The sequence below is a fragment of the Phalacrocorax carbo genome, chromosome 3, assembly GCF_963921805.1.
Source record: "Phalacrocorax carbo chromosome 3, bPhaCar2.1, whole genome shotgun sequence".
NCBI classification, from domain to species: domain Eukaryota; kingdom Metazoa; phylum Chordata; class Aves; order Suliformes; family Phalacrocoracidae; genus Phalacrocorax; species Phalacrocorax carbo.
Window position 1 is genome coordinate 119,134,734 of NC_087515.1, and position 12,314 is coordinate 119,147,047.

At 41.1% G+C, this 12,314-nt stretch overlaps 1 protein-coding gene across 2 annotated transcripts in view; it reads right to left on the bottom strand.

Annotated features, from left to right (window-relative positions):
• Nucleotides 1–12,314, bottom strand: part of LDAH (lipid droplet associated hydrolase) — a 129,641-nt gene that overhangs the window by 38,750 nt on the left and 78,577 nt on the right. For both annotated transcript variants that reach the window (XM_064448122.1, XM_064448121.1), the window contains one exon: nucleotides 1,295–1,535. In XM_064448122.1, coding sequence (XP_064304192.1) covers nucleotides 1,295–1,535 — 241 coding nt within the window. The remainder of the gene's footprint in view (nucleotides 1–1,294; nucleotides 1,536–12,314) is intronic.

Consider the following 12,314-nt stretch of genomic DNA (forward strand, 5'->3'; position numbering starts at 1 on the left):
ACCCTGCAGACCTTCACATACCTTTCTTTGAGACCAAATTATCAAAGGAAGAAGCCTGAAAGCCTAGTGTATGTGTGACTGCATGCTTACTTTCTCCTTGGTCATCATAAAGCTGCCATAAATTAATAAGAACTCAAGCAACAAACCATAGGACCCCTAGCAGAAATTTACTTTATCAACTGGGAGCCTGATTTTGTCAGGCTCAGGGTACCGCAGTGGAGTGACTGCCATCATACCAGGTTTTCAGGACATAAATGGGACTATCTAGATTTGGCAGTAAGGACCCTCACTGCCCATCCTGCTTTCAGTCTCTCTACAGTCCTACAGCGAGCCTCCAATACAGACCAGCACATCCACTGATATCCGTCACAGGTATAGGACCTCGCTGCAATCATAGTTACTCTGGCACATCTGTTTGGACGATTAGTAGGCAAAATTTAACTGATAGAAGACAGAGCACAACTGGAAATGTAGGAATGTGTTTTTACTACTATTAATGCAATCAAAACTTCCTTCTTGCTATTATTACTGTGTTAGCACATCAATTCTATTCCAAATTATTTTCAACTGCTAACTTACCAAAATACCTGGAGTATAGCACAATCCACGTTCTGGTTTTCATTCTAAACTTAACATAATTTATCTGAAATTATCCCCTTTCTTAAAGCTGTTTCTTTGGCTAAAATGTGCAAAATATGGGTACAATATGCACTGGAGGAATGTTAATCTTCTATCTTTCTCTGTATGCCCAAAGAAGTGCTGAAATTCTTCTGTGCATAAAGTGACTTTTATGTGTCTTTGTAGACTGAAGGCCCTTTTCTGAATATACCAATATTCCAATTCAGATGACAAATCCTATACGGCTGGTTAAGCCACAACTTTAAAAAAACAGATGTAAAGAACACTGTGAAACTGATTACCTATTTATTTTCACCATCCAATATGAATGAAATGCAAAAAGTAAGCACACATAAGTAATATAAACTAGATTGTAAAACAGTGTTTTAATCACGTGAGATACTGTTAGTAGTATAGGTCAGAGTTTTCTTATGGAATATATATTCTTGGGGGAAATATTTTGTTTGTTATTTTCCCCTCAAGACTTTTTTTTTTTCAAAATTGACTCATTTGAGATGTTTCTGTACCTACGGTCTTAATTTGAGAAAAGATCAGACCTGTCCTTCAAATCTTATTAATGCTTTTGCCTTAAGGTTTTTCCAAAAAAACCACATCAACATTTACTAAATGAGAACAATACAAAAGTTGGTGTAACAACAACAAAGTAAGTGCTCACCAATGCAGTCCACGCTGAAGAGATTTACGGAGGTTGTTATGGAAGATTCATCACAGGTCTTCATTCCTCGCAGAGCAAACCGCACCAGGGAGGCTTTGACTCCCTCTGGTAGGAAGGACAGCAGGTAGACGGGCATGTACAGAACATAACGCAGTTTGCACAGCAAAGGGGTCATGAGCTTCCCTTGGGGAGACTGAGCCATTCGCTCTATCGTCGGAAACAGCAGCACAGAGCGGAGAACCTGTCAGGCCATGAGAGAATGACTGTCAGCGAAGTCGTACAGCGCCGCATCCCAGCCCAGGAGACTTAATTTTTAAATGAGTTTCTGCTGGAAATGAAGTTGGGTTTCCAGGTGTGTTGCACCTCAGACATATAGGCAGGCTTGCCGTGTGCCTGCATTAAATTTTTTAAAAGACGAAGCAAACAAGAACGTGGTTATGAAATCCTCGGTTCTATCGGTTTTGAAACAAGTGCCCAGGAGTGCGAGCGCAGCCGCTTGCTCTGGGAGGATGGTGACCCCACCAGAGGGCAGCAGGCAGGAACTGTCATTTCAGTCCCGGCGGATTTTTTATGTCAGCAAAAGTACAGTGCTTTTTATTTCATCTGGTACAGCCACTGTGACAGTAACTTTGCAGTTTGACAACACGTGGGGTTTTCAATTTGCAGTTCAATATAGGTAAACTAGCTCAGAACAAGTGTCTAAGCACACAGCCCCTTCGCTAAGATGTGTACAGGGGTGCACAATACTGCTTTTTATATGCAATAATGAAATAGATACACTCTAAAACTGGTAATTATTTTATAATAGAAGATTCTGTAGCCTTAAAAATGGAATGAAATTAATTAAAAACCCCACCCATGTTAACCAAAAGTTAATTAATATACCTACTCTCAATTATATCTCAATGTTAAGATCAAACAAATATGCTAAAAGAACACCTGCCACATCGTCGTGCAAGTAAAATCACATGCAAAAATTCATACAGGAAAAATCCTCAGACACACAACTACAGACCTAACAGAAGTATCAAGAAGGCAAAATAAGAGAGATTCTGGATATTACAGTTGAAGATAGTTAGGTATAAATTGTTGTGCTTTGTTGGTGACTCAACATAAATAAAACAGATATATTTATATATGCCTGCTTACTGCACATATCTTTCTACGTATGGCACAAATTAGAGTAATATTTTTATAAAAAATATTTAAAAATAATTGTCTGTACTCTCAGATGAGACTCAGCTAATGTACGCCACTGCACCTGTGCGCAGCGCCACTGGTCTCAGCAGGTGTCCAGCGGAAGGCAGGGCACGCCACCGAGAGATGCTTACAAGATCTGGGCATTGTAATACACCAAACCAAAGAAATGCAGGAAATAGCAGTAACTTGCCCTATTGTACTTCCTACAGTATTTTAAAAGGAGACTTTGAAAGTGCTATTTATACCAAGTACAGAACTATTTTAAGAAATCCTTCTACTTTCCAGCTGATACTACTTTGGTTTTAGACAAAGAAAAATACAGTCTCAAGGAAATCAGTCCTGGGCCTCTTTTTATTAAAGGCAACCAGCAGCTGAAGTATAGGAATGCAAGACTTGTACTAAATTATATGGTAGTTTCGTGATATTTCAGCTAGGAGCTGAACTCAAACTGTTGTGATCTAAAGCAGATTTGACCTGCGTTCCCAGGCACACATTAATCCTTTGACATTACGGTTTATAGATAGAGGATTAGTTGCTTGGAGTGCTGTACTAACCACTGGGGGAAGTTGCTAACCCTTGGAGGAAAGAGGACAAACCAAGAAAGCTGTTACAATGTCCCATGCATTCCTGCGTTTTTTAATGGCCCACAAATTAAAAAGATGGTGGTAAGATGGAGGATAATTTTATTTAATTTCTTTCTTTTTTTAATCTTTTGCAGACAGTAACAGAAATGTAAAATTTGTGGTTTTCAAACTTTTCAACTATTTTTTAGTTTACTGCTAGATTCCCAAGACAGGATTTTGAAATATGCGTTTGACTGCAGAATTGCTTAAAGATGTAGTTCAACATTTTTACAATGCAAACGCAGATACAACAGATTTAACATTTTGTTATAATGACACACTTGTTCATAAAAAAAGTACGTCATATTTGTGCCTTGAAGTAAGCGATGTAGAGATATACAGGTAAAATGAAGGAAATTAATGAGATTCAAATGCTCATCATCAGTTAATATTTTTTTTACTTTTCAAATGCCAGGATCTAATCTATATGCCATTTACACTGGCCAAAATCAAGTAGATAGCACAGAAGTATATTCAAGTTGCAACTTTCAGAATTTATAAGACCAGTCATTCTGAAGATGGAGGACATTGCCTATTGTAAGCACCTGGTATTGTCACACCTATGAATGCCACAGTATATACATTAAGTAATGTGTAAATGTTAATGACCCCTTTATTTATGGAAACCCTTCTCATACATAATGATAGGAGTTTCTCCTGATAACAATCAGTCAAAACACAAAAACTATTACACATATCTAGAGAGAGAAATCCAGATTCACCTGGTTTAAACTACCCCCAATTCAAAGTCCAGTGATTCTTATTGGTTACGCACATGGTAAGGCAGAGAACTGGGTGACTAGAGACACTAGTCACAGAAACTTGAGCGGATCTGGGGATTTCTGAAAGTTGGCCAGTGCATCTAGTGAAGGCAAACATGCCCTGTGCCCACGAGTTGCTGAGATCTGTGGGTTGTATCACCTACCTTGCTGTCCTTCGGTCAACCCGATAAAAACAGCACACGTATTCTTACACCATACTGGAATTGTCACTGTTGATTGTTGTGACAATAAACAGTATTTGTAAAACTGTCATTTAACTTATTTAACAGTTATTGGTTTAACGTACTATTAAATTGCAAGTTTTCAACCCTCAGGATGATGCATACATTAAAGTTCAATGTGTAAGGCGCAGTTACTCTTTGGGTTAGTCACAGGCAGCTGTTTCTATTTTCATCATCAAATTTTAACTCTTTAAATTACATAGGGCTCAAGACCTGAATGGTTCAAGGGACTGTAATATGACATCTTGCAAGTTTTAGATCTTCTTGACAACAAAAAGCTAATGTTATCTGCAAGCTCTTCACATAATTCAATGTGGGTGCCAAGGTAGCTCCTAGTCACTAGTCAAGTGGTGTATATATCTGTGAAAAAATGAACAGGGCATGGCCTGAGCATGTGTCCAGAGGACAAAATGGCCTAAATGCCCCGTATGTTCTGCCCTTTATTCCTTCAACACACTCCAGCGTAGGAAGGTGTGGGGACTTCTGGAGTTTCATTTTATCACTGTTTATATACTTGGGTGTCTAGAGCTATCAGTCCATCAACCTCAGGTATGTACAACCTGCACAGGAAACTTTACAAGACAGAAAGAAGATAAACTACTTATTTCATAGAAGAAGTGAGTAGTCTCACCTCACAGAAGACACCTACGTCAGTTGCTTAGGTACAGGCTCCACGGAATTCCACCTGGCTCCAGCCATCTACCCAGAAGGCCAAGGAGCTCTCACAGACCTTTTGTCACATCTGCCAGTCAGAGGCGGTCGTCTCAAATGGCCAAGGGCATCTCAAGTGGCAGCAGACACTTAAGCACAGACAACTGAATCAAGGCCATGTATTTTGCTTACCTAGGTCACACATAGATACCTATGCTGTAGACATCTCAGTTTAGATGGCTGCAGCTGATTCTGAATCCCAACTGGAGTTTTGACTTGGCATCTAATATTAGGCATACATTTCTGTAACCAGAAATAAAGTATTTTCCAAGCCAGCATATTAACCAGAACTGTATTACGAAAAGCTTAAAGGAAGTCAGTGGTAAAATCCCTAGATTTTTACTATATTCCTAGAATTAGATACTTAGAAGCTTTGCAGAATACAGTGTTACATATCTATGTGCTTTGGTCAAGGCAAAGAGTATTAAATGTCCATTCCTTGAAAGCAGGGCATTGACCAAGGAGCTTTGTTTAGGCAGGATCCTTAAATGAGTATGATTCACTTCATATGATCACTGTTTCATATAAACGTTAAAGAATACAACAAAGACTTCCTCCAAACTACCTACATAAAGAATATAAACATTCCTGTACATCTGGGCTTTCGATCCTGCTTTTAATCTATCTAAAACAAGATGACAAGGTGACAGCTGAGTACCTACAAGTCTTCATTGGAAAATGGATATGTCAAACTGTTTTTGGATTTGCGGAAATAGCTGGAAGTTTTTTTGTTTTGACTAAAATGAGAACAGAGTACAAAAAGACAAACAATTACATTTACAACAAATTGTTGTTTATCACTGCACAATTTAATAGTCTTAACCACACCAGCCATGGATTTTTGTAAAATGTTTAAATGGTTTCTTTATAAAAACACTAAAAGTATGCAAATCAGATCAAGCCAAAAAAACCCCACACTAATATCTTTCATTAATGCCTGCTACTGAAAGAGTTGAATGACATTCGTCAGCTACGATTTGAAGTTTGAACAGGTAATACTACTTGTTACAGGGACTGGTAAACAGCAGTGCTGAGGATACAGCACCACACTTAAAAACTGGATGCCACTTAAAACCAGTATTCAGAAAAGTACTCGATTTTCAGAGCTGTTAACTCCTGTGATGCCAACGAGAGGAGCTCAATACTTCTGAAATCAGGCAGTTTTGATTACGCAAAAGAAACGCTGGTTACAGATTCAGGCACCTCAGGTGTACCCTCCGGAGATCACAGTGTCCTGGCTTCATCTGGGATAGAGTTAGTTTGCCTCCTAGTAGCTGGTACAGTGCTGTGCTTTGGATTTAGCATGAGAATAATGTGATAACACACTGATGTTTTAGTTGTTGCTAAGTAGTGCTTATACTAAGTCTAGGACTTTCCAGCTTCCCATGCTCTGCCAGTGAAGAGGTGCACAAGAAGTTGGGAGGGGGCACAGCCAGGACAGCTGACCCAAACTGGCCAAAGGGATATTCCCTACCATATGTCATCATGCTCAGTATATAAACAGGGAGGGTTGCCCCAGGGACCCAGCAGGGACAGCTGCTCAGTAACTGGCTGCGCCTCAGTCGGTGGGTGGCAAGTGGTCACATAACTTGTTTTTCCTGTGTTTTGTTTCTCTCTTTCACTCGTTGTTTTCCTTTTCATTATAATTTTTTATTATTGTTGTTGTTATTATTACTACATATTTTTAAATTTTAATCATTAAACTGCTCTTATCTCAACTGATGAGTTTTCTTACATTTGCCCTTCTGATTCTCTCCCCTATCCTGCTGGGGCGGGAGGGTGAGCGAGCGGCGGTGTGGGGCTTGGTTGCCGACTGGGGTTAAACCATGACACACAAACACTTCAGCTGAGGGCCCAGAGAGAGCTACAACACCGTGCTGCTTGCTCTTTACCATGGAGCGGTGATTTGCTCAGAGAAACAAAATGGGAGAGAAAAGCAGGCAGGATGCGAAAAGGCAGACGCCGACTGACAGAAAGGAGTAAAAGCCATTTTAAAGATTTGTTTCAGAAAAGACCCCAAGTAGGTGAATTAATTAATTACAGCCAGGCTCTGTCAGTCCCGTACCTTGGCTCTCAAGGGACAGACCGTCCCTGCCCACGACACCTCACAGGCACAGTCAGACCTCTCTACCGAAGTCGTAACACAACAGCAAGACTCTGACCTGCTGAAGAAAATATCCCTCCTGCACCATCAGAAAGTGAAACTTCCTCAGAAATAACCCACTGGTTCATGCCACTTTAATGGCAGAGGCAGCAGCTGCTGGAGGCTCACATCGACTTTTGAGTGGGGAAGGTTTTGGAAAGTATTCGCTCCTGCTGCATAACCTGTGCTTAATCACCAGGGGTGCAGAACTGTTTTGTATAATAACCACCAACAAAAAGATCATAAGACTCAGATTCTGCACCGGTTACACAACTCAGCGCCCACAAGGAACTCCAGAGATCAAATCAGCGGGCAGAAGCAGGAAGCAATCTATTACGTTCTATAACCGACCGTCGCACTGACCGATGCTCAGTGCAGAAACATCCAAGTACACTTCTGCAGCTCACCCACAGACCCTGCAGCCGCACACCCCTGCTCCGCAGCGATAGCATCACTATTGACTTCAAATCACAGAGCTGGAAAGAAAATGAGCGAGGAATTTTTCATTACAATTCCTTCAAAACGCTACAAAAAGCAAAAACTGTTTCTCTGTCAAAAGTAACACTTCTTTTGATATATTTTAGTTCATCCCATTTATTAGTTTATTATTCCACTGTTGTGTTGGCAGAGGAAAAGCTATTATCTGTCAGGTGAAACCTAGTAAATTTTTCAAAGATAACATAATGATGCACTTAATGGTAATCTACAGTTTACCCTTGACACGGAGTGCCACATTAATCACAATTTCTTTTACTCAGTATGCAGAAACCTGCAGGCAAAACAACGAGGGTCAGGGAAGTATTCCCTGCTTTATTACCACAGCTGTGCTGAGCAGATTTCCAAGAAAACACACAGGTCAAACCAGACAGTGCTGGCTTGGGCTCTCCTCTCACCAGAGTGGGACTTTCTGGACTTGCCAGTTCACTTTGCTCAGTCATGATTTATATATAGTATAGTATAGTATAGTATAGTATAGTATAGTATAGTACAATACAACATATATCACATAGAGATATGTTTTAAAAATCTTGAATAATTCCTTCCTCAGCTGTTCAAGATGCCATTTGGTTTGTTGTATCAGCAAGTTGTCTATCACAGCTCAATACCAACAAACGCACACGATTTCATGACAGCAAATGAACTAAAAAATGAGCACAGGTGACAAAAAATTATTTGACTCCTGGTGTGAAGTAAGAACACACTGTGTGCACTTTCTTCCATTTTACCTTATGGATCTCCTGTGAATCTAAATGAAGGTTTGGGCATATTAAATAGGCAACAGAACGAGTATCGCAAACACAGTTAATGGACAATCTTATCACTGAAAATTTCAAAGTACCTTATAAGAATTAATCATAGAATCATAGAATGGTTTAGGTTGGAAGGGACCTTTAGAGGTCATCTAGTCCAAACCCCTGCAGTGAGCAGGGACATCTTTTAAGTCCCACAGAGAAGTCTTAGCATGCTTTTAATTGGCAAAAAACCTGAAATTTGGGCAGTTAGATGACTTCACAAGAAAATATACATTGCGAAAGTAGGAAGATTTAAAACAACTGTATGGTAATTCACAATCCTCTGCTCTAACCAAAGCTTATTCTTTGAGTAATTAAAATATTTTTGTAAAACAAAGTGGTAAAAAAAAATGTAAATAACCAACATTTTGTAGAAAAGTTCATTTTTCTTTTACCATGAATGTCATGGTGGCTTAGTTCATTACCGGATGCTCAGTTCAAGACAGTCTTCTGTTACCATCTTCAATAGCGCCCTCCCAACATACTGCTGTAAGGCAGGGACATGTGCACTTGATTTCACACTGTCAAAGTATATTTTCTAAATTTCCTTTTTATTAGTGCCCAAATTTTCACTTTGGCATAATATCATTCCAGACTTCTCACTGTGTTATGTACAATCTTTGAGACTAAGTGACAGAAAGAAGGATTTTTTTTTAATTTTCTAAGAAAATCCTTTGTATATGAGGAGCATAAATTGCTCCCTGCAGAGCTTAATTTGTTTTCCAAACAAAAGCACAGTTAGTGTATGCAACTTTGTGAACATGCTGTTAAAACTTGAAACAATATACTTAAATTTCACAGAATCACAGAATGATAGGGGTTGGAAGGGACCTCTGGAGATCATCTTGTCCAACCCCCTTGTCCACGCCCAGAGCAGGGTGCACAGGACTGCGTCCAGTCTCCAGGGAACGAGACTCCACAGCCTCCCTGGGCAGCCTGTGCCCCTGCTCTGGCACCCGCACAGGAAACAGGTTCTTCCTCATGGTCAGGGGGAACTTCCTGTCTTTCAACTTGTGCCCATTGCCCCTTGGCCTGTCATTGGGCACTAATGAAAAGAGCCTAGTCCCATAGTCCTGACACCCTCCCTTTAGATATTTATAAGTATTGATGAAATCTCCCCTCAGTCTTCTCTTCTCCAGGCTGAACAAACCCAAGTCTCTCAGCCTTTCCTCGTAAGGGAGATGCCCCAGTCCCCTCGTCATCTTCATAGCTCTCCGCTGGACTTGATCAAGCAGTTCCATGTCCTTCTCAAACTGGGGGGCCAAAACTGGACACAGCACTCCAAATGTGGTCTCACCAGGGCAGGGCAGGGTAGAGGGGGAGGATAACCTCTCTCGATCTGTTGGCCACGCTCCTTTTCATGCACCCCAGGGCACCATTGGCCTTCTTGGCCACAAGGGCACATTCCTGGCTCAGGGTCACCTTGCTGCCCACCAGCACTTCCAGGTCCTTCTCAACAGAGCTACTTTCCAGTAGGTGAGCCCCCAGCCTGTACTGGTGCGTGGGGTTGTTCCTCCCCAGGGGCAGGACCTTGCACTTGCTCTTGATGAATTTCCTCAGGTTCCCCTCGGCCCAGCTCTCCAGCCTGTCCAGGTCTCGCTGGGTGGAGCACAGCCTTCTGGTGTATTAGCCACTCCTCCCAGCTTGGTATCATCAGTGAAGCCGCTGAGGTTACACTCTGTCCCATCATCCAGGTCATTGATGAATATGTTGGACAGGACTGGACCCAGCACAGACCCCTGGGGAACACCACTACTGACAGGCCTCCATCCAGACTCTGCTCCATTGATCACAACCCTCTGAGTTCTGTTGTTGAGCCAGTTCTCTGCCCACCTCACTGTCCACTCATCCAACACACACTTCCTTAGCTTGCCTGTGAGGAGGCTAAGGGAGACAGTGTCGAACGCCTTACTTGAGTCAAGACAGACAACATCCACTGCTCTCCTTTCATTGACCCAGCCAGTCACACCACCATAGAAGGCTATCAGGTTGGTCAAGCATGATCTTCCCTTGGTGCATCCATGTTGACTGTTTCTGATAACCTTGTCCTCTACATGCCTGGAGATGACCTCCAGGATGAACTGCTCCATCACTTTTCTGGGGATGGAGGTGAGGCTGACTGGCCTATAGTTCCCCAGTCCTCCTTCTCCCCCTTTTTGAAGACTGGAATGACATTTGGTTTCCTCCAGTCCTCAGGCACCTCTTCTGTCCTCCACAATGTGCTTTCCTGTGATGTGCTGAAGGAATTCTTATCTCCTGGGAAAAGCAAACTTTTTGAGTGCTGCTAACAGCATCACGACATTGTCTGCCAGGTTGACTTTACTAAGGGGAATTTGAGTTTTCATAGTTTGAGAACAGAATGGATCAAGACTCTTGATCAAAGGAACCTTCTGGTAGAGTTTTCATAGGCATACTGAGGATTCAGCTAGAGATTGAGTTCCTAAAGGGAACTGATTCATACAGGGCTGTGAAGGCACATGGAGGACGTACAGACGCTCACAGGCAGAAATTCTCTCAGTACCTGAAGAAATTATGGTTCAGTTGAGCAGAACTACTTAATGCCATCTTTAAGCACACAGTGACCCAGCCAGCTTTTTTATGTAGATGAGAGCACAGTAGCATAAATGTAACAGGATAGCAGCATAGAGGAACGTGTTTTTGTAGATGAACATTATTTAAAAAGTCAGGATTTTTTTTTCTTTTATACAGACATTTATAAATACAAACAGTAGTGCCAAAGGTATAAAACATTAGTATGTAAACATCAAATGTACTTTTAAGGACTAAGCATAAAAGCATGCAAGCAGTCCATAAGATCCATTTACCAAATGAACTTTGGATTGAATTATGCTTGACAACCTCCGTGTGGTTACCTCTAAGGCATTAGGTCTAGGTATTGCCTTGGGCACATGGCAAGTCCAGCAAATGCACACACACATGTACACATACTGCCCAGGTACACGCTTCTGATTCCTTGCTGAATAAATATAGCAAAATCTAGAGATCTCCATCCAATACACTGGTTACATGAATATTAATGATATCTTACACTAAAAGAGCAAATTCATAATTAAACAAAGTAAGTTGGCTCATACACACAGAGCTGAGCTATGGCCAGGAGTACGAGAAACAGTGTTCGTTAATGGCATCAGTACAGAAATAACCTGAACTATATCATATTAGGGGCACTGATTATTGACTGTCCTGCTTGACTTTTTCTCTTTGTATGCCTTCTGTAAATAGAAAGAGGTGAAACTAGTAGAAGAATTTTTATCACCTATGCTTGTGGCCCTTAACTGACGTGCCTAAGGTAGGAGTTACATCACCCAAGACTCCCAACTGAAGTCAGTCATGGACAGATACTCAGATGACATCAAATGAACTAAACCCACCTTCTAGTAAAATCTTCTGCTTCCCAGAAAGCATCTGTATCTGTAGAGATCTCTATCTGTAAAGATACAGAGGACCTAAGACTTCTAATTAGGAGTTTCATTTTACAGAATGAAATAAGACCCCTCCATGGGAGAAGTACTTTCTCGGGGAACAAATGCTACTACAAAGCAGTGTTTTGGGAAGTGTTCTCTAAAAAGGCCAGTTCACAGCAGTGTATTGTTTCCAGAACTGAAAACACAGTGTAAATATACTGATGCCACTTAACATGGCAATGTATAAAGACTGGAATTTAGTATTTACTTCTTTAAAAGCTGCAGGTATGCAATAATTCCTGCATTCTGCTCTTGAATGATTCAGAACTACTAAACATCACTTCATACTACATGCATGGTGACTATAAAGGGCATGCCAAGACGAAAAATGCAGGTCAGCGCTGTTAACATCAGTGCATGATGTCTGCAATTGCATTGCATTTCATTTCTGTGCAGTCTCTCGCTTCTAGGCTTAGTCAAGCAAAGTCTGCATTTGCACTAGAGGACCTTGACATTGGCCTGCTTAGAAATCAGAAACATATTATGTATTTGGTCAATGTTTGCAGATCTGGTCTTCCAATTACAGATAGGTGAAGAGCTACAGGTATTTCATAATGACTGAC